Source organism: Anabrus simplex, chromosome 2, assembly GCF_040414725.1.
Source record: "Anabrus simplex isolate iqAnaSimp1 chromosome 2, ASM4041472v1, whole genome shotgun sequence".
NCBI classification, from domain to species: Eukaryota; Metazoa; Arthropoda; class Insecta; order Orthoptera; family Tettigoniidae; genus Anabrus; species Anabrus simplex.
The window spans coordinates 626,983,957-627,011,798 of record NC_090266.1 but is presented as its reverse complement, the minus strand read 5'-3'; the positions used below and the strand labels follow the sequence as shown (position 1 = coordinate 627,011,798).

Sequence of the window (27,842 nt, the reverse complement as noted above, 5' to 3'; positions counted from 1 at the left end):
GGAAGAGAAGGCAATACAGTAGGAGAATTCGGATTGGGACAAAGGAATCAAAGAGGAAGTCGGCTGGTTGAATTCTGTACCGATCATAATTTAGTCCTTGCTAATACTTGGTTCAAACACCACAAACAACGGCTGTATACATGGATGAGACCTGGAGACACTGGAAGGTATCAAATAGACTGCATTATGATTAGGCAGAGATTCAGAAACCAGGTGTTGGATTGAAAAACTGGAGCAGACGTGGACTCTGACCACAACTTGTTGGTCATGAAATGCCATGAGAAGTTGAAGAAATTGAAGAAAGGATTGAAGAAATGAAGGAATGAATGCAAGGAGATGGAATCTAGACAAGCTGAAAGAAAAGAGTGTGAGGGATTGTGTCAAGTAACATGTTGCACAAGGACAAAATGAAAAGGCTGAAGGAAACACAATACAGGAAGAATGAATAGTCATGAAAAATGAAGTCAGTAGGGTTGCTGAAAAAATGTTAGGAAGGAAGAAAAGATCAATTAAGGATCAGTCGATAACTCAGGAGATACTAGACCTGACTGATGAATGACGAAAATACAAGAATGCAAGAAATGAAGAGGGCAGAAAAGAATACAGGCAATTAAAGAAGGAAGTGGATAGAAAGTGTAAGATAGCTAAGAAAGAATGGCTGAAGGAGAAGTGCAAGGATGTTGAAGGTTGTATGGTCCTAGGAAAGGTAAATGCTGCATACAGAAAAATCAAGGAAATCTTTGGAGAAAGGAAATCTAGGTGTATGAATATTAAGAGCTCAGATGGAAAGCCACTTCTAGGGAAAAAAGACAAAGCAGAAAGATTACAGGAACATATCCAGCAGTTGTATCAAAGTAAAGACATAGATGATTTGGTTCTGGTACAAGAAGAGGCTATTGATGCTGATGAACGCTGAGACCTAATTTTGAGGTCAGAGTTTGACAGAGCTGTGAGAGATCTAAATAAGAACAAGGCACCTGGAATTGATGATATACCTTCTGAATTACTGACTGACTTAGGAGAAACCAGCATGGCAAGGTTATTCCATCTAGTGTGTAAGATGTATGAGACAGGAGATGTGCCATCCGATTTTCAGCAAAATGTTGTTATACCTATGCCCAAAAAAGCCAGTGCTGACAAGTGTGAAAACTACTGCACCATCATGGCTGCAAAATTTTAACACATATCATTTACAGAAGAATGGAAAGACAAGCTGAAGCTGAGTTGGGAGGAGATTAATTTGGCTTCATAAGAAATGTAGGAACACTTGAAGCAATCCTGACTTTACGTCTGATCTTACAAGGGAACATCGGCAATGGTTAATGAGACAAGGTCTCTTAGTGCATTGGCACTGCCGGTGGCTCCAGTTAGCCTACGCAGTGGCCTCCACGGTATGCACTGGCCAGCGTATTGGTAGGTGTGCTAGGTACCAACTGATGAGCCCACGCTAGCACACGAGGGCGAAACGCTGGCAACCAAGAATGAGTTAGCTGGAAAATTTATGATGTCCAATAACGGATCATTTATATTGGTATTATTATTAATGGTTAAGTCGCCGATCGCGATGAAACTTGGAAAAACACATTGAGGTACACGTAAAAAAGATGTCGGCATCAATTTTGGGAGCCAACATTCATTAGGGTGTTAACTACGGGGCCTAAAAGTTGCGACATTTCAAATTCCACGCGATCAGCGATGAATACCTGCTGACCAATGCTACGCCGGCACACTGCGTGGCTGGAGACACGCCTTTGAACCTCCTCCCCTCCCCACTCCAATTGGTTTGCCGCAGCACGTTTCCCTTCTCCCCGCGCTAGCTGGCAGTTTAGCTGCCGAAGATAACCGGTGCTACACTTTGCGTACTCCATCAGCCTTCCACATATCTCTCCTTTGTAATTTCCACGTTGTATTAGTCAGTTTACGTTTTCTGAAATGTTTATGAAAACGTTTGCACCGAGCGAGTTGGCCGTGCGGTTAGAGGCATCCGGGAGTTAGTGGGTTCGACTCCCATTGTCGGCAACCCTGAAAATGGTTTTCCGTGGTTTCCCATTTTTACAAGAGGCAAATCCTGGGGTTGTACCTTAATTAAGGCCATGGCCGCTTCCTTCCAATAGGCCTTTCCTATCCCATCGTCGCCATAAGACCTATCTGTGTCGGTGCGATGTACAGCAATTAGCAAAGAAAGTATGGTGCCTGTTGTTAATTGCGTTTTGTTTCAGTTTTCTTTTCACTATTTTTTTAAATTTTTCGAATAGACCAAAGATTGATTTTGTTTGCTATCAGTTATTGACGGGAAATTTGCCCGATGTAATGTATACGGAGTCGTTTATTGTGTTGCCTTGTAATTGTTTGTTGTTGTACCAGTTTGTACAACAGCCATTTAACTTTTTGCGTATGTGACTGCCATTATACCCAGAAGACTAGTGTAATACTTTAATATGGGTACTTGTTGAATACATAGACCTTCGTTGGCTATAACGCAAAAGTACCGGTAAAGTAAGACTACAGGTCTGCCTGTGATTACTGTATATCTACTGCATATATAAATGCACACCTTTTTTATTTTTCAAGGCTTTTCCTATTACGTCAACTTTACTCCATGTCATACTCATATCAAAGTTGCCTATGCATTAAATTTATTTATATTCAGCAACCATTGCTGCAATTCAAATTTGTTGTACCTGTCACTGCAAAACATTAATAAAGCTTTCAGTACAAGCACAAATAAAAACATTCTACCTATAGGCCTATTCCTTATACCAGAGTACGCAATACGGAAAATACCAGTAGTTTATCGTTCAGTATAAGCACAAATAAAAACATTCTACCTATAGGCCTATTCCTTATATCAGAGTACGCAATACGGAAAATACCAGTAGTTAATCGTTCAGTATAAGCACAAATAAAAACATTCTACCTATAGGCCTATTCCTTATACCAGAGTACGCAATACGGAAAATACCAGTAGTTGCAAACTCGGAGTTTATAATTGTTGTTGTCGTCTGCGATGTCGTTTCGTTATGACACAACTGATAGCGTACACAAAATGGGTGGGGGGAAGGGGACATAAAAAGAAGATCTGGACCTATAACCAGGTTTTGATATCCCGAGGTACCGAATCCCATTACAATCATTGAGATTCTCTACCCGGGCACGTAATTTCTTTACATAAAAAGGTATTTAACGTTGTTTAAAGGTGGGTGATTTATTCAGTGGTGGGTGATTTAATTTAATTCCATATGTATGTCCACTCTAAAGGACACTACCGACAGCTTTAAGGCGTTTTAGAAGTAAATAATAATTTGAGCGTAGGTAGGACGCGGTACCCCATCCCACGTTTGACCACGTCCGGTGGTACTTAATTCGGAGTTGTACCCACGAATGTGACAACTCACCGGAATTAGCAGGAATGAAAATATAACATTTGAATAAAATATGGGTATATTAGTTTAGGTTATTTATTATCATTATGTGTGAAACGGAATGTTATTTAAAGGATTTCAATAATTATAGTACGAAAAGAAGCACCGTATAGAGCCGGTCCCGTTCAACAGCTAAGCAGCCGGCAAGCGCGGGGAGAAGGGAAACGTGCTCCGGCGAACCAATTGGAGTGGGGAGGGGAGGAGGTGCAGAGGCGTGTCTCCACCCACGCAGTGTGCCGGCGTAGCATTGGCCAGCAGGTATTCATCGCTGATCGCGCGGAATTTGAAATGTCGCAACTTTTAGGCCAACGTTTTTTTTACGTGTACCTCAATGTGTTTTCCAAGTTTCATCGCAATCGGCGACTTAACCATTGCCGATGTTTCCTTGTTAGAGGATTGAATTACGAAGGGCAAGCACTGCTGTAGAATTCATAGATCTAGAAAAGGCACTTGGTAACGCTGATATGACCAAGCTATTTGAGATTCTGAAGGTGATCAGGATCAGGTACGAGAAAGAAGAATTATCTACAATCTATATAAAAATCAAGTGATAAGAATTGAGGGCCATGAAAAAGAAGCAGCAATCCAGAAAGGGGTGAGGCAAGGCTGCAGTTTGTCCCCCCTCCTTTTCAATGTTTATATAGAACATGGAGTAAAGGAAATCAAAGAAGAATTTGGAAAGGGAATCACAATCTAAAGAGAGGAAATCGAAACCCTGAGATTTGCCAATGATATTATTTTACCTGAGACTGCAGAAGATCTGGGGAAGTTGCTGAATGGTATGGATGGAGTCTTGGTTGAGGAGTACAAGATGAAAGTACGAGGGTTGGAACTTAAATAGTGGAAACACTGCTGTAGAGACGCTATGCAACGGAATTTAATATTGTCGCTGATAGCACACGTTGGTTAAATACCTACCTTACCTCAGAGCAAATGGACTCGCCCTTCCCACATCACCTGCGTGCGCACAAGCGAGAGGAACACAGTCACTTGTGAGCTAGCGGTCTAACGTAACGTTGTCACTATGTTTTCCAAACAGGAACAACGGTGTTGGATCAAGATTGAATGTGCCATAGGTCGTACAGCACGACAGTGTCATCAAAGTCTTCAAGAGGCTTACTGGGAATCTGCATTGCCTTAGAGAACAGTGGCACATTGGGCAAAAGCCTTCAATTATGGTCCGCAAACTGTGGCGGACATTCATCGGGCAGGTCGTCCTACGAGCGTCAGTGAAGAAGAAGTGCATGCTCTTACCGCGTTACTGGGCAGTGATCGATTTGATTCCGAAGATGAAGGAACCACTTTGTGGCATTCGCTTCAGAACTGTTGCAGAGATTTGACAGGCAGTAGACCGCTCCATTCGCACCATCAACAGAATAGGCTCTGCTAAAGGTATACTACGATTTCCACATCGCTGGCAACGGGTTATACACAATGCTGGTGACTACACTGAAGGACAGTAAAGGTTGCTAACATGCAACTCTTTTGTATCTGTTGTAAATAAATAGTTGCCACTATTTTAAGTTCCAAACTCCGTAAATAAGTCCAAAACAAAAGTAATGGTGTGCAGTCATACAAAGTCAGGTGATGCAGGAAATATTAGATTAGGAAATGAAGTCTTAAAGGAAGTGGATGAATATTGTTACTTGGGTAGTAAAATAACAATGGCAGAAGTAAGGACGACATAAAACGCAGACTTGCACAAACAAGGAAGAGCTTCCTTAAGGAAAGGAATTTGCTCACTTCAAACATTGATATCGGAATTAGGAAGATGTTTCTGAAGACTTTCATCTGGAGCGTGGCATTGTATGGAAGTGAAACATGGATGATAACTAGCTCAGAAAGAAAGAGAACAGAAGCTTTTGAAATGAGGTGTTACAGAAGAATGCTGAAGGTGAGATGGATAGATCGAAACACAAATGAAGAGATACTCAATCAAATTGGTGAGAGATCGATTTGGCTAAATTTGACGAGAAGAAGAGACAGAATGATAGGACATCTTAAGACACCCAGGACTTGTTCAGTTGGTTTTTGAAGGAAGTGTAGGCAGTAAGAACAGTAGGGGTAGACTGAGGTATGAATATGACAAGCAGATTAGAGCAGATTTAGGATGTGATAGTTATGTAGAAATTAAAAGGTTAGCAAAGGATAGGGTGGCATGGAGGGCTGCATCCAACCAACCTATGGACTGATGACTCAAACAAAAACAACCACAACAACAACAAAGAAAAATGTACATATTTTTGTACCCTTTTTTGACAAATGAAGCAACTAGGAGGTGTTCAGGGTAGAGTGACATGTTCAACATTATCTACATTAAAAGAAGTACATGGCATGCTAAGTGTTTACTGCCTCTGCACTAGCTACTGGTAAAATGAGTGATAAGACATGAGATTTAGTAGCCAAGCACATTTTCAATAAGTCTGCTGAAGACAAACACAGAACTGTTATTCTTTTTCAGAGGATTGGTAACATCATGTATAATATGATGTGTGAATGCTGTGCGATGCCACTGAATTTATAACGGACGCAACTTGGCGGCCCACTGACTTCATATTCCAGGGATCTCCGCCACCATCTACTGTGGAAATTGTATTTCATTCCCCTCACCACTGTGTGCCTTACTATGAATTGCATCGCATGCTATCCCGCCATGTAACTGTGCTTTACAACTTGAATTAGCTTACTTTTGGCCTCTTGAACAATCTAGATCCGGTCATCTGATACTTTCAAGTTTTCTGGTGACGCAACCTATGCTGATCAGTTTCTTATGTTTCATACCTTTTTCTTGGGCTGCATTGACACACTATACAACTCAAGGTTCACACCTTGCAGCTCTTTCATCACTGAGTATGGCATGGATGAAGACATCGCACCAGTTGCCAGCCAAGGTTAAGGTAGGACTTTGTCCTGAACTTTAAATATTTGCTTTTTACTGGAGACCAAGTCACTGCCAAGTCACTATGGACTCTAATCCAGAGTTCTCTCCATTCTTCATATGTAACCGACTCTGTTCATTCAACTCATAGTAGGGCTTTCTACTTTAAATCAGCTTATCACATGGGCGAATTCCCTTTCTCGGACAATGGGATAGTGGAGGTTTATCGAGTGTTCTATTGCCAGCAAATCATATGAATAGAAATGGCACTATATCCAAAGGAATTTCATTATATCTAACATAAAACTATGTTTCTGTGCCTTTTCCCTTTTTACTCTAAGAGAGTTGGTTTGTGTGTTTTATTTGTGAGCAGAACACATATGATTGGTGAAAATTGTGTAATTACCGTTAGTATTTGGGTTAAAGATAAGCTCATGTAAATTTGTATGACTTGTGAGTCTTAAGCCCACTTATATGATCGTTTTGCGTATTGTCTTGAATTGCCAACTGTTGAGTGGGTTCATCTCTCTTCCACGACATATGATCATAAACTATACTGTAAAGAGTACTTACATTCAGTACTAATTTATCATGTTTGAGTATGAATCAAGCTGTACCTTCAGTTCCCCTTCCTCCCTCGCCCCAAATCCCTTTAAAGAGTGAGAATACCTATGGCTGATAAAGATAATAGTTTCAGAATTACTGTATAATTCTTCCCTTTGCATGTAGCTCGAGTATATTAGCTTGTTTGGAAATTTCATTCTAATTAATGTACATTTTGTCTGGGGTTTTTCATAGCTTATCTTGCTAAAACGCACTAAATGACCTTTGTTTATTTATCGTTCTTTTGATCTTTTTAATCTTTGTTATGACTAATAGGTCATTTATCTGACTCTTAGGCTTTATTTAATATGATGGTTCTGTAAAACGCCCCTCACCCTCTGGGTTCAACCTTTATTCTTATTACCCTTAAGGGCATATATGTTCAGAATCTGTTTCTTGACTCAAACGCTGGTTGTAAAAATTTGTGTCTGGTTTTATGAAACAGCCCTTTTTTGGAACTAGCTATCCTTGAAATTATTTCCTTTAGCACATTAGTTTGTTTTTAGCTTAACATTCTACCAACATTGCTAGTAATTGTTCACACACACACACACACACACACACACACACACACACACACACACACACACACACACACACACACACACACACACACACACACACACACACACACACTCTCTCTCTCTCTCTCTCTCTCTCTCTCTCTCTCTCTCTCTCTCTCCCCATAAGTTCCATGTTAGATTGACTGTCCTAATTTTTTTTAAAAACAGGAGAAAATAGATTATCTAAGCAGAGATTATTATATGCCTGTTGAGGGTGGGATTCCTACAAATTTGCATGGATTACTAGTCAAAATCCTTGTCCTAGTTCTCTCTCTCTCTCTCTCTCTCTCTCTCTCTCTCAGGAGCTATCCTGATTGTGAATATTTCTACTTTTGAGCAATTTACAACTATTCATTCCTATCTGTGCCTTTGCGCCCTGCATCTGCATTTCCCTGCATGTCCTTTAGTGCATTCTGCTTCAAAGAAGAACAAAAAACAAACAAACAAACGAGAAATGGTTGTCTACTAGTATGGAACACTATGTGGATCTGTTATGATAGTAGAGTATCTATAGATTTAAGTACCTTACCTAGTTGTAATTCATCCTTGATCCATTGGGGAGCAAATTATCTCATTGCTAGGCTATTCTCATTTGCGCATTTTGTGTTCTGTGAGAGTGGGTTGGTTCCTTTTATGGTTCTTATCCTTCCCCGTTAAAAAAACCAACCCATCATCTCATAACTATTTTGATTACTTGTTGCAAAAGAATGTATCACTTGACTACTACTATAGTTAATTGTCGTCCTTGTAGTTGAATGAAATAGCATGCCATAGCATGCACACACAGCTGTGGTATAACAGGTATGGTATGAAAGATAGGAAAAACTAGTTTTTCCTATCTTCCATTCTCAGTTCAATACGGACCAAAAATGAAACTCTTATGTTTAAATGGTATGGTATGATACGATAGCACACCTGTAAATTCTTGTTCTGAAGAGAACACACAATAGTTGCTGTATTCTGGAATGGAACCACTCAATCCTGGGTTTCCAGTCCTCTGATAACATGTATGATAACTTACAGCTATGAGGAACACTATACAGAAATCTCAGCTGAGTGAATATTCCAAATAATACCTAAGCAAAACACTAAGCATCTTAATAAAGGATGGTATGAATAGATTTTCTATTTGAGAGTAAGGAAAGAAATATTTAAAAATTCACTCAAAATATCACTTATAGCTGCAATCGGGCGATACCACTTTGACACTTCATATAGTATAATTGCAATAGAACTTGGCTGATTTGAACCTGAAGGTACCCCCGAAAATATTCAAATTAACCATGAATTTGAATTAAACAATTTCACACACTACAATTACTTGAACCTTGAATTCAAAACAATCCCTACTTTTTATGTGGTTCTTTGAGTTGCAATGAAACAATAACATGACATTTTCTGTTAAGCAAAGGAATGACAGAATAACTTGCAAACAGTTTCTGAACATACAACAATACACTTTACAATTTAAGAGAACCACCCCGGCCTCAATGCTGTACTCATTTCATCTGCTGACAGTCAATCAACTCCAAGTGGATTTCTAGGTTTATGCTTAGAGAGATGATTTTCCTGATTACTGAAACTCAAAGTGTGCTACCTAGAAGACTATTAAAGGAATATACCCTCAGACAGCCAAGATATTGAACCTTTTTGTAGCTTTGCAACAACTACAATTCAGTTGTCAGCACGTGCACAATTCTACTTTACTTTTCTCTTCCAAAAAAGACAAAGTTTCACCATCCTTACACATGTGTTGTTGTTTGAGTCATGAGTCCATAGACTGGTTTGATGCAGCTCTCCATGCCACCCTATCCTGTGCTAACCTTTTCATCTCTACGTAACTACTGCATCCTACATCTGTTCTATTCTGCTTGTCATATTTAAACCTTGGTCTACGCCTACTGTTCTTACCATCTACACTTCCTTCAAAAACCAAATGCACAAGTCCTGGGTGTATTAAGATATGTCCTATCATTCTATCTTTTCTTCTTGTCAAATTTAGCCAAATCGATCTCCTCTCACCAATTCGATTCAGTATCTCTTCATTCGCGATTCGATCTATCCATCTCACCTTCAGCATTCTTCTGTAACACCACATTTCAAAAGCTTCTATTCTCTTTCTTTCTGAGCTAGTTATCGTCCATGTTTCACTTCCATACAATGCCACGCTCCACAGGAAAGTCTTCAAAAACATCTTTCTAATTCCTATATCAATGTTTGAAGTGAGCAAATTTCTTTTCTTAAGAAAGCTCTTCCTTGCTTGTGCTAGTCTGCATTTTATGTCCTCCTTACTTCTGCCATCGTTATTTTACTACCCAAGTAACAATATTCATCTACTTCCTTTAAGACTTTGTTTCCTAATCTAATATTTCCTGCATCACCTGCCTTCGTTCGACTGCACTCCATTAATTTTGTTTTGGATTCTTACACATAACTTTCTGAAAATACGAGACTTTTAACATGGCATTTTTATTTCTAATTAAACAATATAATATTCAAATTAAACAAATTTTTAACACTGTGTTGTACAGGAATATCAAGGGATGGTGAGAATTCATGAATTCAATTTAGCTAAGTTCTACAGTAGCTGCAAATGAACAAAAAAGAATAAAGTTGAGCGATCAGTGCCTAAAAACTGAAATCTTTTCATGTGCGGGACTTCTGTGACTTTGAACACAGCTTACCGAGACTGCTACCATCATACCAGCACATGATTCTTTTGGAGACTTTAACACACATTTATTAACCCAGAGAAATGATTCCTTATGACTACAAAATATTTCAAAATCCTGTGACATGACTATATTGCCCCTTAAACCCACTCACCACGTCCATACTTTCACTATTTCCGCTGATACATTCATAGACCTAGTTAAACAAAAAATCATTCACAACGGGCAAGTATCTATTCCTGACATATCTAAACATGACTTCATATACTTGGCATACTCTCTTCGCGTGCCTAAATACTGAACTAAATATGTAATGTTTAGAGACTTTAAGAGCATGAACTTAACACAACTGGGACAAAATGCGCAAGACTGGAAATATTTAAGTCCCATATACAGGAATTGTACAAAAACACACACACCAAAGCGTATTGTGAGGGTAACACGTTTGCCCTGTCGTTGGCTGACTACCAATGTTAAGACTATGGTGAAAGAACGAGACACACTACACCGATGTTGTAAGCAGACTCGACTAGCTGATGTACATAAGCAGTACAATGTTCTTTGAAACTGAATTAAACTAGCTATTTGTAATAAGAAATTTAATTATTTCCAGCATTTAAACAAAAATATTAACACTGCTTCCACACGGTGACAACTTCGGTCACTGGGTATTTGCAAACCACCTGTGAAGCACACTGAATCTGAGGTGTCCCTTGATGAATTAAATACATATTTCTCCATGGAACGTTTCACTCCTGAGACACCAACAGTACAAAACACCACTGACAATATATTAAAGCAATAATCTCCTGTCTGTCCTGACTTGGATACCATTACAGAGCATGAAGTAAGAAGAGAATTTATGCCAATTAAATCTCATGCAACAGGAGCTGATGACATTCCTGTTTCTTTTGTGACCTACATAATCGACATAATATTGCCCATTATTCAGGCAATACCGCTATTAAATGGAAAGATGCACTCAATGTGCCAGATTCAAAAAACTCTCCAGCAAGCAATACACCTGACTACCAACCTGTCTGCATTCTCACAGCACATTCTGAAGAAGATAATGCATAAACAAATTGTTACATACTTGGAAAATCATTCTCTACTTGATTCTTTACAATCTGGTTTTAAAAAAGGACACAGTACTGTAACAACATTAATCAAGATTACAGACGACATTAGATGGGCAATGGATGAACGAAAACAGACTAAACTTACCCTTCTAGAATTCAGCAGTGCATTTGATACTGTAAATATAGACATACTGTTAGCTAAGTTACAAAAACTTTGCATGGCTCATTCTGCTATTCAGCTCTTGGGCTCATACCTCAAAAATGGACTACAGCGAGTTGTATCAAGCACGATGACTACAGAATGGATGACTAAGCTATCTGGCATTCCTCAAGGGTCTATTCTTGGACCTCTTTTATTCTTAATCTATATTAATGATATTTCTTCTCAACTGAATGACTTCAACTATCACCTTTATGCTGACTATCTTCAGATATATTCACACTTTAAAGTCTCAAACACTGACAATGCAATCCACCAAACAAACTCTATTTTAAATTCAATTAGCTCCTATGCAACTGCCTGTTAATTAACCCCAAGAAATGCAAGCAATTATAACAGGACAGTCTAGGCTTTTAAACACACTGAAGTCGGTAAAATCCCTAGGTGTTGTCATGAATGACACAAACTGGAATGACCACATAATAAGAGTACCTGCAGAAAGGTATATGCATCTCTTCACCCCCTAAAAATTACACTCTATATTCTTCCACACAGTATGAAAATAAAACTTATTCAACCTCTCATTTTTCCAATGACTTAGTACTGTGATGATGAGCTAACCAATGCAACTGGAGAGCAAACAAGGAAACTTCAGAGGTCAATGAACTCTTGCACAAGATTTATATTTTCTTTGAACTATAGGAGATAGAAGATATCCTGGCTGAAAATCGATAAACTAAGAAACCTACATACCGGAACACTAACATTTTGACTTGTACACCTGAATATGTAACCTCACATTTTAACTCACTCTCATCTATCCATGGACATACCAGATCGATTTCTGCTCTTATGATACCGGTGAACCAATCACCTGTATACAGCCGCTCATTCCAGGTGTCTGGGGCAAAGCTCCCTGTCAGTATATGTAATAGCTCTTCAACAGCTTCATTTAAATGGTCTTGTTGAGATTTCGTCTTAAATATGTGAACAGCTTGTGTGAATATTAGTGAATGATTGCAAGTATGATTTAGAGCGATTGTTAGGTGATTTAGATTAGAAAATATTAATCATTAACAAAATAACTATTATAATACTATTTTACTCCATTAATTCAGGTAGTTTTTAGAGACTGTATACAGTGTTATTTTTCAAATTATGTGACTCTGTCCTGCATGCTGTGATTAAGTGTAAGAGAGGGCTGTGAGCCCTAACTTCGCCACATACAAAGGCATAAAATAAATAAATAAATAAAATGTATTTTTATTCACAAATAATGCAGAGTAAAAGTGTACCTGAACTGAACGAGGACAAAATCATTGCACCAAGAAACCAAGAGTCTTAGCAGTTCTGGAAGATGAGGTCTTTCATAGGATGCACAAAATTCAACATCAAATTTCTTGCCTTAAAATTTGTAAGCACCCATGCTGTAGTTTAACTATACATAGAGCATCTTAATAAAAATGCTGAAGATATCATTAATAACCTCAAATGAATTCTGCATTCACTAACCATAATGTTCACATGCAAGGTACCAAACTTATGAGATAAGATAATCAGTTTGTCAACTTACCTTAATGTCTCTTTGCAACTATCCTAGGTCCAGGCCTGCAGAAAAACAGCAAGAAAATTACACAACATGAATAAAGGGAGATAAGCCCCAAGCTAATTAAAATTTATCCACACACAAACAACAACACACACATTTTAATCACGCTGAGATAAGGAATGGCAGGAATATTATACAGGTACATCAATTATAGGTTTACGGCATTTCTTGACCTCTTAGGAATACAAGGGAACATTCATGAGGACTGTTTAAAGGCTTATTAAAGACATGCATGCAAAAATAACCTAACACACAATTTTAAATTGACAACCCACATTATTTTAAATTGATAAAAATTGAGTTCTGTGAATACAGCTAAATTTTTCTAATTTTCACATTTGCATCAATATTTCCTCCTCTATTTCTGCTGTTGTTCCTGTTTACATAGTAAGTTAAAACACCATATTGGCAGGATTATTATTTATCAAGTGCATCCGTAGTGTAAAGAGTTAGTATTACATTGGTTACAATTTTTGCCAAATGAAGTGAGTATACTGTGAGCTGTGAGGTTTTTTATTATTTATTTTTTTACAAGTTGCTTTACGTCGCACCAACATAGATAGGTCTTATAGTGATGCTTGGACAGGAAAGGGCTAGGAATGGGAAGGAAGTGGCTGTGGCCTTACGTAAGTTATTACCTTTTGTGGAAATGGGATACTACGCAAAACCATCTTCAGCGCTGCCGACAGTGGAATTCGAACCCACTATCTCCCGAATACTGGATAATGGCCGCACTTAAGCGACTGCAGCTATCGAGCTCGGTATACTGTGGGGTAGAGATTGATGTGCTGATTTCAGATCTGGTTTCACTTCTGTCCTATAACAGATATTTTCCTATTTATATGCAATTTCCACTTTGTTTATATTCATGTTGCCAACTGCAAGTTTCCCTGTGTGGCACTAGTGGTACTGGCATTTCTTCTTCTGCTGATTCACAATTTTTTGTCATAGATAAAGCTTATCTCATCCCTTTCACCTACATGGAATGATTTCCCTAAGTCACAGTTTGCAGAATGCACAAAATGCAACTCATTTGTTTTACTGATAACAGTGAATCTTGTGTGATTGATAGTAGGATAAAGGTTTTGTGGTGCTGAGTAATTTACATCAAATGAATAAGGTGAGTGGCTCTGTATCCTTGCATGTAGTTTTCTTATATCGCTTGTTTAATTTGAACAAATGCCTACATATTCAATCAATCAATCAATCAATCAATCAATCAATCAATCAATCAATACTGATCTGCATTTAGGGCAGTCGCCCAGGTGGCAGATTCCCTATCTGTTGTTTTCCTAGCCTTTTCCTAAATGATTTCAAAGAAATTGGAAATTTATTGAATGTCTCCCTTGGTAAGTTATTCCAATCCCTAACTCCCCTTCCTATAAATGAATATTTGCCCCAATTTGTCCTCTTGATTTCCAACTTTATCTTCATATTGTGATCTTTCCTACTTTTATAAATGCCACTCAAACTTATTCGTCTACTAATGTCATTCCAAGCCATCTCTCCGCTGACAGCTCGGAACATACCACTTATTGTAGGATGCAACATACTTGCAACATACCACTTAGTCAAGCAGCTCTTCTTTCTCTCAATTCTTCCCAACCCAAACTTTGCAACATTTTTGTAACTCTACTCTTTTGTCGGAAATCACCCAGAACAAATCGGGCTGCTTTTCTTTGGATTTTTTCCAATTCTTGAATCAGGTAATCCTGGTGAGGGTCCCATACACTGGAACCATACTCTAGTTGGGGTCTTACCAGAGACTTATATGCCCTCTCCTTTACATCCTTACTACAACCCCTAAACACCCTCATAACCATGTGCAGAGATCTGTACCCTTTATTTACAATCCCATTTATGTGATTACCCCAATGAAGGTCTTTCCTTATATTAACACCTAGATACTTACAATGATCCCCAACAGGAACTTTCACTCGTCGCCATAAGACCTATCTGTGTCGGTGCGACGTAAAGCCCCTAGCAAAAAAAAAAAAAAAAAAAAAACTTTCACCCCATCAACGCAGTAATTAAAACTGAGAGGATGTTTTCTATTTGTGAAACTCACAACCTGACTTTTAACCCCATTTATCAACATACCATTGCCTGCTGTCCATCTCATAACATTATCGAGGTCACGTTGCAGTTGCTCAGAATCTTGTAAATTATTTATTACTCTATACAGAATAACATCAACTCTATGGAGATAGGTACCAGTACTAATAGGATTTATTCTGTTGCAGATTAAATAATTTCTCATGCACCAAAATTGTCTAGATCATCCCAACAACTTCTGTTACATGGTTAACCTCGCAGTATACCAAGCCCGATAACTTCAGTTGCCTAAGTGCGGCCAGTATCCAGTATTCGGGAGATAGTGGGTTCGAACCCCACTGTCGGCAGCCCTGAAAATAGTTTTGCGTGGTTTCCCATTTTCACTTCCAAAATCATGAAGACATACCACCACTCCATGGCTTCAGAAACTGTACCAATTTTAGCAATTGTACTTTGTTAATCCTCATTGTGATCAAGAAAAAGGTGTGCCATGGGTTTAGTGGACTAGGTACAAAAGAAGAAAATGTCAATGCCATTTGCCATCCCAATGGTAGGGCATGAACTGAAAAACCACACTGATTGTTATTTTTTTTGTGTAAATATTAAGAGTTTCTCAGTAAAAACACTGGCGAAGCTATAGAGAAGGGTACTCACAGTTTAGTACCACAAGCAACGGCTAGGTGGCGCATGCCACTTCACTGTCGCACTAGTAGCGCTGAGAGGGAGCACCGAGAGGAACGATAATGCTGCCAACTGTTGGTTTGATATGGCTATACTTTTTTTCTTGCTGTGCGGACAGTATGTGCCGCGGCGATAGAAAAGAGCCTCTCAAAGGGAGTGTGGCCCCAAAGGGGCCACTGTTCTCATGACAAACATTGGACTGGATGTGCAAAGATAGGTTACAAGTACTAAACTGCCTTTTTTCTTGCTGTGCGGACAGTATGCGCTGCGGCAATAGAAAAGAGATTCTCGAAGGGCCACTGTTCCCATGACAAAGATTGGCCTGGATGTGCAAAGACAGGTTACAATTACTAAACTACCTTTTTTCTTGCCGTGCTGACAGTATGCGCCGCGGCGATAGAAAAGAGCCTCTCAAAGGGAGTGTGGCAATGGTTGGTAACAAATTCTCTGCCTCATCCTAGGTGTCAGTGATGTCATCCTCTTCGTAACGTGAACCAATCACCATTATAAGCAATGGAGTATGGCGTCTAAAACAGTATTTCTGGTTATAAAAGTAAATGAACTTCTAGGTGCGGGCGGGTTGGTCCCTGGCAAGCGTATTGAACACATCTCTCTTCCTTGATCATTATAAGGTAAACTTGGAAGCATTTCAAGTAGCATTCTATGTAATAATCCTTCAGTACCCGTGTCTATATTTTTATCAAAACACTAACAAAAAAATTATATACCCAAGTATGGAAACTGCAAGACCAGGCTCGCATAAAGAAAGAGAATTCTGAAACCTCCAGAAAATGCTTCTGATCCTGAATACATTTCTGAACCATAACAATTTACCCAATATGAATTGAACAACCTCATTAGAGACCTTACACTCCTAAAATATAAAGCGGAACTTCTGGAGAAACGTCTTGTTTAAGACTATGTCACAGTATGCCATTAGAGAAAACTTTTTTGAATTGTATTTTTTTACTATTTGATTTATGTCGCACCAACACAGATTATGGCGACAATAGGATAGTAAAGTGCTAGGAGTGGGAAGGAAGCGGCCATGGCCTTAATTGGATGCCGTTATGTATCAACAGACTAAGCGCCATTTGACGAAAATTGAGATTTTAGAGCTATAGTGTGGAGGAAGGCTTGAACTATTTATAAAATGTTCCCCACTGCATTACAAGAGGCCATTAGTTGTCAGTAAACTTAAAACTTAAGCAACATAGCAGGAATCAGTAAAAATGTAAATTGCATCAGTAACTATGCGACGTTCCAGTTTGAATCATTAGACCAAGCGCCACATTCCTCACACTGCGCACGGATGACAGTGAGGGAGCCCACGTTTTCAATAGTGCCAACATTTTTACGTGGTGATACATTAAGTGGTTTATCAAGTGACGGACTTCAGCAATGTATCAAGTACTTCCAAAGGTAAGGAGAAGGACAATGCAACTAATGCAGCTTGCTAAGAAGGTTACATCGGAGAATCGCTCTCTAGAGGAACTTTCTAAGGTTAGTATCAAAATGAGATTCTGCAATGAAAGCAATATTTCTGTATTGATATATTTATTTGAAGAAGCTGCGAAAGCTTCACTAAACATGTTATGCTAGGTAATACATGCCAAATCAATGAATTCTAGATCAGAATAACGAAAGCAAGGCCATTTCTGTAGACATATCATTGTTTATGTATCAGTAATATTGATAATCATCAGTATTAGAATCGTAATGATACTCACAATATATTGTAATCATATTTCAATCATTTTGTTACTGTTCTAGAATACAAATAATAACGTAATGCCAATTACAATTAATAAGCAAGAAATTTCTGTGGTTTAATTTAATTTCGTGTGGCTATTTCTAGCCGAGTGCAGCCCTTGTAAGGCAGACCCTCCGATGAGGGTGGGCGGCATCTGCCATGCGTAGGTAACTGCGTGTAATTGTGGTGGAGGATAGTGTTATGTGTGGTGTGTGACTTGCAGGGATGTTGAGGACTGCACAAACACCCAGCCCCGGGCCATTGGAATTAACCAGTGAAGGTTAAAATCCCAGACCCGGCCGGGAATCGAACCCGGGACCCTCTGAACCGAAGGCCAGTACGCTGACCGTTCAGCCAACGAGTCGGACAATTTCTGTGGTGGGACTACAGGATGTGAATACAGGTGCTGAAGGTGAGATTTGGGAGTCATCGTATGGGGCTGTATATACAACTCCAGAGCCACTTGAAGTAGACAACTTTGTGCCTGTGTCACCAAACTTGTTGGAGGTGCGTATATGTACCGTACTTCAAAACCTTCGTGTGTAATTCAAATTTTAAAATTACGGGTGTATTTATTCAATGCTATACAAAGTGTCTGAACATAGGTTAGTGCTTTATTATCACCCATTAACTTTCTTTTTCATTGTTTAGGATTCCCAAGATGACCAAGTTGAAGTTAAAGTTGTGAATACAGGGAATAAAATTCTTAATACCTGTACGGAAGCCACTGAGAAGAACTACGCAAACACTGAGGACTGGTGCGGCAATGAAGTACAAGATCTTTCTGACAACAATGGACTTTATACCCAAAGCAGTGTTACTGACAATGCGAAAAATGGCAACCAAGGACGACCTAGTAAAGGTAGGAAGAGGAAATATCCAATGCAGAACTGTGATGTTCGGAAGAAAAGATGCATACAGAATAAATCCTACGTGACCCAACGTGGAAAGAGAAAAGAAGAGACGATATTTAGAAATTTTCTTTGTAAATGCAAGAGCGGTGAGAAAGTCTCTTTAGATGTTTGTAAACGCAAATTCAAGAAATTTCATAGTGTTGAATCCCATGATGCCCAAACTGCCTACATAACTAGTATGGTGACTGAAGTGCCTATCAGGAGAAAGAGGAATAAATCTTCAGAAAGGAAGTCTTTCACCAGAGAATACAAGTTTGCCGGCATTCAAGTTTGTAAATCTATGTTTCTGCAGACGTTGAGGATTTCAAGCTGTAAGGTTGATCGAGCTCTAAAGAAACTGAAGAGTAGCAACGGAGTTAGATATCTCCGTGGAATTGGTGGTGGGAGCAATAAAATGTCTGATGAGAGTATTCAAGGGGTTATTGAACACCTCAACAAATACCCACGGTACAAATCCCATTATTGTCGGAAAGAAACTGAAAGGGAGTTTCTTAGTGGTGATACGACCCTTCCATAATGTACGACATGAACAAGGAGGAAAATGAAAATCCAGTTTTGTTTTCAATGTACAAGAAACTCTTATTAATGAAATTCAATTTGCAAATAAAGAAACTCAAAAAGGACACATGCAATTTATGCGATTCTCTTGATGCTGAAATTAAAGGTGTCAAGAATGATCATCATCGAGATACTCTGTCATATAAGAAGGCAAACCATTTAGCTGAAGCAGAAGCAACGCAGAATTTGAAGAGAAATTATTTACTGCGTGCCTAGGAAACTGAAGGACTGGAAACATTTACTTCTGACATGGAAAAAACACTACCATTGCAACGGATTCCAACAAACATTGTGTTTTACAAACATCAGGTATGGTTATACAACTGCAGAGTACATGAGGGAAGTAATAATAAAAGTCACTGTTACGTTTGGCTGGAAGGTGTGGCAGGTTGCGGGGCATAAGAAGTCGGTTCATGCTTAATAAAACACCTACTGGAAGACGCATCCACTATTTCCGAGCTAATATTATGGTCAGATTCTTGCGGTAGTTAGAACCGTAATATTAAAATGGTCTTGATGATGAAGGCAGTACTGGATCAACACCCTACTCTTCAGAAGATAACTATGCAATTTTTAGTGCCTGGTCGCAGTTTTCTTCCCAACGACAGTGACTTTGCAGATATTGAGCGTGCCCTCAAATTTCAACAGCGTTTATACACTGCAGAGGACTACTTAAACGTGATGAGAAGCTGCAGGCGGAAAAACCTCACTGTTGTTCACCAGACGGAAAATGCGCTGTTCTTCAGTTCAGTAGAACTTGGAAAAAATGATCGTGAATTGGAAAACCAATGTCCATGGTTGCAAGATAAACTGGCTAAAAAACTGAAAGAAATCCAGCTCTTGAAATCACAGCCGTTTGCTATGTACATCAAAACTATATTTGAAGGTGAATCTCAGGAAGTAAATCTGAATACGACAAGGACGACCACGGGAAACTAGAGTTCCCTTTAATCAGGCATTAATATACTTGTGGCCAAATGGAAAACCTATCTCTGAAGCCAAACTTGGAGACCTTAAGTCACGTATGCACCTAATACCTGCAGATGCCAAACAATATAACCAGAATCTACAAGCAGAATCTGACATTGTTGATGACACAGATGGATTCAGTGGAGATCCTGATTTCGAGACTGAATGAACTGAGAGCAACAATCTTATTACCTGTCCAATGGTTTGTGTGTATTTATGGGAGAAAATATCTTTAATGACATTTTCTGTTCCTATTATGTTCGACTGAGATAAGTAACTAAAATTCAATATTTTCTTTCGGAATCGCCTTATTTTTCTAGGAATAAAGTAATCATAACCACTATAATGACCTTTATATACTTTTCTTAGTTTAAGGGACTGCCATTCTGATGATGATGATGTTTGTTTAAAGGGGCCTAACATCTAGGTCATCGGCCCCTAATGGTATGAGAGACTGCCATTCTACTTAGCAACTAATGTTTGTCTCAAGCAGAACAAAACTTACCCATAGGCTTACAAATATCACGTCAGTACTGTACTCTCAGAATATAATAGGCCTATTGTGAAGGAAAATCCATAAAAAATATACATTGTATAGACTACAATGGCTCATGTCTTACCATTTGTATTCGACTCAGAACAGTTGAAATTCCTCAAATCAGTAAGTGGTTATAGCAACAACTTTAGGGAATAGCTCCCCTTCTAGAATTTCTCCATCTGAAACTTGAATAATGTAGCGGAGTTGTGGCGCGGCTCGCGGTGGTTCAAGCACATAGCGCGCCTTTCCAGACAGTAAGAGATTCAGGTTTTAATCATGGCTGTGGCCACGTTATATTTTTTGAAGTTTTACTCAGTAGATACTCAACAGTTAGGGGTTATTGGTGTAGCGCTGTGATGCATTATTCGCAAGTGAGGAAAACCTTAAATTGCATCAGTAGACTAAGCACGATTTCTTCAAGAAAATCTATGTAGTGTGGGTATAAAAATGTTGAAATTTGGTGTAAAGGTACAATCTATTATCCTACACCAGTAATACCATGTTTAGCAAAATTATGTTTGCTCGAATTTACACACAGAACCAAATTTAAAGGCGATAATCTCGAAACCAACTTTTGGCGCTTGGTCTAGTGATGCATAACAGCATCCAATTAAGGTACAGCCTTAGCATTTGCCTGGTGTGAAAATGGGAAATCATGGAAAACTAGCTTCAGGTCAGCCAAAAGCGGGGTTCGAACCCACTATCTCCCGAATGCAAGATGATAGCTACGTGATACAAACTTCACAGCCATATGCTTGGTTTACAGAAAAGTCACAAAGCCTTAAGAATAATTATTTTCATTAGATGGTTCAATGGTCTTTTGTAACAATGTACCTGTTCTTTTTGAGGACCTAAAATAACAAACTGCATCAGACTGGAGGCTATTTAATGACTCTTCCCACAGAAGTTTGAAGGTTGTTCTTTTGCATAATGACAATTTAAAGTCTTCTGCACCCATGGCTCACTCTATTCATTTAAAAGAAAACTATGAAAATATCAAGGTAGTCGTGGAATCAATTCAATACAATCTCCACCAGTGGCATATCCTTGGAGATCTAGAAGTCACTGCCATGTAATGGGAATTACAAGGAGGATTTACATAATTCTGCTGCTTCTTTTGCCTATGGGAGAATTTGAATACAAGTTAACATTTAAAAAAAAAAAAAAAGAAAGTGGAAATCTAGAAGCTCTTACAACCCAGGAGAAGAAAATGTCCACAAATCCCACTATGTGACCCAAAAATGTACTGCTTCCACCTCTACATATAAATCTTGGCTTAGCAAAAATCTTTGTAAAGACACTTGGAAAAGAAATTCAAAAGGATTCCAGGATCTGAGTGAAACATTTTGCCATATGTCAGGTGTTAAAATTACAAAAAGGCATCTTAGCGGGCCCACACATCAAATTTTGACGAGAATGAAGTGAAAGCTTGGAAAAGCTTCAAGTGGGTGTGTGTGAACTTCTTAGGGAAGACGAAGTCCCCTGACTACAGAAAGAGTTCAAGAATTATTGGGTAAGTATAAAGAAATGGGTTGCCATATGCCATTACATCTTTATTTCCTACATTCACATTTGGATTTTACCCAGCCATGGGTCATTAACAATGGAGAAATACTACCTGAGTTTCTGGAATGAATCTATGATGTCAATTTTTTAAAGTTTTGTTTAACGTCGCACAGACAAAGATACAGTAGATCTTACGGTGACGATGGGATAGGAAAGGCCTGAGAATGGAAAGGAAGCGGCCATGTCTTCATTAAGGTACAGTCCCAGCATTTGCCTGGTGTGAAAATGGGAAACCACAAAAAACCATCTTCAGGACTGCCGACAGTGGGGTTCGAACCCACTATCTCTCGGATGCATGCTCACAGCTACGCGCACCTAACCGCATGCCCAACTCACCCATTTATGATATGAGACTATTGTTGGATGCTATTACAAATTAAGGCGGAAACACTCTGCCGTCACTTCACGTGAACCATCTCTGAGCTGAGTCAGCGTGGAGGGGAGGTAGATGATGTCACTGCATGCGACGTGAAGACAGGAAACACACTGTCCTCACATTCACACATCACAGTATACTTCGTCCGATGGCGAACTACGATAGTACATCCAATTCATCGGATTCTGATGATCTTTTAATTGCCTGTGATGTTTCTGTTGCCATGAGTACTGTCCGTCGCAAACGACTGTGGGTGTATGAAAGTAATTTGCGGTGAATACCACAATTTAGTAAGGGAGCTAAATGGATATCCAGAAAAATTTCAGATGTACTTCAGGCTGGAAAAAAAAAAAAAAAAAAAAATCAACTACTTACATCATCTCATCAAGGATGAATTTGTTGGCCGAAGTACACTCTGCATTTGCAACTTATTCGGAGGAATCCTGCACAAGGATTTCAGATATGGGAAAATTTCAAAAAATAATTCAATTCATTTGAAGGCTCTGTGCCATGGCAATTACGAACAGTTCGTCATGGAAGAATAAATTGAACGAAGAAGAAATGAACTGGATATCTAATTCTTTTTTTTTTTTTTTTTTTTTTTTTTTGCTATTTGCTTTACGTCGCACCGACACAAATAGGTCTTATGGGGACGATGGAATAGGGAAGGACTAGGAGTGGGAAGGAAGCGGCCGTGGCCTTAATTAAGGTACAGCCCCAGCATTTGCCTGGTGTGAAAATGGGAAACAACGAAAAACCATCTTCAGGGCTGCCGACAGTGGGGTTCGAACCCACTATCTCCCGGATGCAAGCTCACAGCTGCGCGACTAACCGCACGGCCAACTCGCCCGCTGATCTCTAATTCAACAGGATAATTTGTATTTGTAATTTGTGTAGGACTTAATTTATTATTATTATTATTATTATTATTTACTGCTCTGTAGCTAAATGGTTAGCGTGCTCGCCTTTGGTCACAGGGGTCCTGGGTTCGATTCCCGGCAGGGTCGGGAATTTTAACCATCATTGGTTAATTTCATTGGCACGGGGACTGGATGTATGTGCCTTCATCATAATTTCATCCTCATCATGACGCGCAGGTCGCCTACGGGAGTCAAATCAAAAGACTTGCACCTGGCGAGCCGAACTTGTCCTCGGACACACTAAAAGCCATATGCCATTTCTTTTATTATTATTATTATTATTATTATTATTATTATTGGGATAACAATCATAAGCACAATTGTGGACTGTTTTCAACAAATGAATGCCTATTAAAACTAGTATGTGTGATCTAAACTCCTTTCCTATTTTGTACCATGCCTCGTGCCACATTTACTGATTTCTATAGTTAATTGAACGTATGTCATACAGATTCTCAAGCACCCGCACCAATTCAATTAACATTTCTTCCATATCCTAAAAGAAACTGCTTCTATTCGCACTTCACGTCGCCAGATATGTGCAAGAGCATAAAATAGTGCTCCGCGTGAAGAGCGCTGTCACTAGATTGTACGTCACAATGACGTCAGCCGACGTCAACAGCCGTGACATGAGTGCAGTGTGATCATTCTACATTTCATACAGCGTGGAAAAGGCATAGCACATCTTTCTTGACAGGTTCGATTGTGTCACGATACGCACAAACTTACGTGAAGTGACAGCAATGTGTTTCTGCCTTTAGAAGCTAACAAGCTAAAAATGGTTCCACCTATTCAATACTTTATTAGTAATATAAGAGCTAAATTATTTAGGGACTAGTTTCGACCACATGTGGTCATCTTCAGCCAAAACTTTTCTGAAAATTGACAAGTCATGACATTAAAACATACAATGGATGAGTGTTAAAATAAAGTTCTGTTATGCAACAAAAAAAATTCACAGTCTTGCTTGCTAAACATCACTGAATTAAAATTACATCATAGTTCTGCTAAAATATATAAAATTTCACCATCTCAGGCTTGTGGCTTACGACATTTGGTACAGAATCACACAAATGAAAGTTTACATTGTATTACATAGCTTGTGGTATTTGACTTATTCATTTAGAATAAAGTCTGAATCGTTGGCTGAATGGTCAGCGTACTGGCCTTCGGTTCAGAGGGTCCTGGGTTTGATTCCTGGCCGGGTCGGGGATTTTAACCTTCATTGGTTAATTCCAATGGCCCGGGGGCTGGGTGTTTGTGCTGTCCCTAACATCCCTGCAACTCACACACCACACATAACACTATCCTCCATCACAATAACAAGCAGTTACCTACACATCACAGATGCCGCCCACCCTCATCGGAGAGTCTGCCTTACAAGGGCTGCACTCGGCTAGAAATAGCCACACGAAATTCTTATTATTTAGAATAAAGTGAAGCCATGTAAAATTCCATTAGGGACATCTTGGTACGTTTGATGTAAGTACAAAAGAAGAGTAAGAGTTGTTTTCCAATTTGGATAAAATTCGCAAATTGTCTGAAAAAGACGATCAAATAATAAAATTACCCATGTGGTTGAAAAAGGATGGGAAATATGGCCATGCTGATATGAGACTCACCCCTTTATTGTGAAGCCCAAGGTATGTTACTGATGCCGTGACAGAAACCACAACATACCTGCCAACTTTACAAAACCAAAAATCAGGAGATTTAGATTCGAAAATCAGGAAAAATCGGGAGGAATCAGGAGATACAACTGGTCCAAAATGCTTATTCTACATGTCTTGCGCAATACAGGAATACTGTGGTAGACTCTATTATAACACTTATTGTCTCAAAACACGACTGTTTCTAAACGAGGCTACAAGGCTCCCTCACAGGAAGTATGTAAGTGAGATAATCGGTGTCTGATAAGTCTTCTGAAAATAGTATGAACTCATGTTCCACACGTGTGAATCAGACATGCACTTTACTTAGCAAATTCATACATTAATATATTGCATCACGCGCCCGCACGATTATGCGAGCGCAATGTTATTTTTATCAAGTAATAAATTAAAATTCGCCAGAATAGTCTCCAAATGGCTCCTAAAATTTCTAGAAAAGTCACTAGTTGCTATCTTTGAAATTCTGCCACTAAATTACTTAAAAGGACTCCAAATCTAGCGACTAGTCTCTAGAATCGACTAGACTGATGTGAACGAACACAAACATAGCGCGCGAGAACGAGAGATGACAATCGATATACGCGTCGCGATATACAGGTATCAATAAACATCGCACATTCGCGCGCATTTCTCGAATTAATAAACGTCGATATATCATTCGGAAGCGGCCAATGAGCCGAGGACTTCCGGTCACTTGCGTAAAAAGCTGAAATGGTAGGATTTGAAAACAAATGTTTAAAGTTCACCAAAAAAGCTAAAATCGGGAGAAATAATAGAATAATCAGGAGGCGGGTAAAACTGTCGAAAATCGGGAGTCCCCCGCCTAAATCGGGAAAGTTGGCAGGTATGCCACAATAACATATTGTCATATGGATGTAAGAGAAGGGAAGGAGGGGAGGGATGAAGGGGAAGGCAAGGTGTGGTTACTTTTTTCTATTTTTTTTTGCTAGGGGCTTTACACCGCGCCAACACAGATAGGTCTTACGAAGATGATGGGATAGGAAAGGCCTGGGAGTTGGAATGAAGCGGCCGTGGCTTTAATTAAGGTACAGCCCCAGCATTTGCCTGGTGTGAAAATGGGAAACCATGGCAAACCATCTTCAGGGCTCCCGACAGTGGGATTCGAACCCACTATCTCCCGGATGCAAGCTCACAGCTGCGCGACCTTAACCGCTGGTGACGCCATTATCAACTTGAGTACCGTACGTCAATACGGGGGAGGTGATGATTTAAGTCAGTACTAAGAATGGGTGTGTAGAGTTTCGTGACATTAGCTCCAACGATGCCGAAACGGATTGACCCTTACTTGGATGGCTACATAGCAGCCCTTCCCAATGTTAATACAGGTATTCTGCAATCCAAGGAATGTGCACGAAGCACAATTTCTTCATATCAAAGGACAGAATCAGTGCTGTATTGAAGAAAAAAGGCTGACTGGGCTTAATTCCAAAGGGGGAAAAAAACGGCAAATCCACCACCAGCCACCAGCCGTACACTAGAAGCGATGAAGAAAGTGATGGTCATTGTCTCAGGTGGTAACCCTGCCCCCAAAAGACTATCGCACGTACCTTGGGGATGTCTGTTTCAACAGTTAACACCATAATCATCAAGGACCTGCAATTAGAAAAGCGACATAACCGCCAAGTTCACAAACTGTTGCCTCGTCACATTTTGGAACGTTGCACTAATGGAAGAAAGCTGGCAGGGAACAGATGGAAAAATGTGGTGACATTAGATGAAGCATGTGTGTACCTTAGTGACTGTAACAAACCCTACTTGATTTACTACCGCCCTACAGACAAAAACAATGATCAAACATTGTATAAAGAATGCCAGGAAAGTTTTCCAAGGGATTTCATGATCTAGGCTGGATACTGCTACAATGGCAAGTTAACCACTCGCCGTGTCGCTAATAATGAGAAGGTTTTAACACCCATTTACAACACAGATATCACAGCACTGCATTGGAGGGTGAAAATTCAGGTATGGGTACATCAAGATAAAGCATCCAGCCACACCTCTCGTTTGATTTGTCTTTTCTTAAAGAGAATGGAGATGTAAACTGGAATCTGTGCAATTCCTTTTACTGACATTCCGGTGAAAGCATCCGACGGGTCACCAATGGACTTCTGTGCATTTGGAAAGGGCCTTAGGAAATAGATATTCACGCACTATATCAATGGCCTCTGGAAAGCCTGTCAGGAGGAATGGGATAAGGTAGACATGCTAGCTCTGCGAAAAAGTCTGCTGCAATGGAAATTATGTTGTAGGGTTATAGCTAGAAATGCTGGCTTTCCAACTGATCATGATCATTGGTGGAGACATCATAGCTTTCCATAAACTAATTACCCTTCAAACATCGTCCCCAGAGATCCCGAATGACCTTCTGTAACACTCATCCATTGTATGTTTTCATGTCATGACCTGTCAATTTTTATAAAATTATGGCTGAAGACGAGCACATGAGGTTGAAACTAATCCTAAAATAATTTAGCTCTTATATTACTAATAAAGTATTGAATAGGTGGAACCATTTTTAGCTTTTAATTTGTAATTGTATTTCAATATGGATCACTATAAAACTTAATGCGTACGTTGGATACTATATCACAATGACTCTAAAAAAGAACATAAAAGACAATCATCTCCTAAGAGCTTCTAGCCTGCAGTTCTGTCCACTAATCTATATCCCTTTTTTCAATTATCATTATTATAACTGTCATAATTAATAATATGCATGTTTGGTCTTATTTGTTTGTGAAATAAGTTGTTGCACTGATCACATTTAAATATATGTGTATTTTGATCAATTTAATGTATTTAATTCATTGTGTAATTTAAAATCTGTATGTG

At 39.2% G+C, this 27,842-nt stretch overlaps 1 protein-coding gene across 2 annotated transcripts in view; it reads right to left on the bottom strand.

Moving 5' to 3' along the window:
* Positions 1-27,842, bottom strand: part of LOC136864280 (isocitrate dehydrogenase [NAD] subunit gamma, mitochondrial) — a 319,092-nt gene that overhangs the window by 29,909 nt on the left and 261,341 nt on the right. The window contains exon 10 of one of the 2 annotated variants that reach the window (XM_067141053.2): positions 12,954-12,988. The exons of the other annotated variant lie outside the window; for it this stretch is intronic. Coding sequence (XP_066997154.1) covers positions 12,955-12,988 — 34 coding nt within the window. The 3' untranslated portion in view covers position 12,954. The remainder of the gene's footprint in view (positions 1-12,953; positions 12,989-27,842) is intronic. 2 annotated transcript variants of the gene reach the window in all.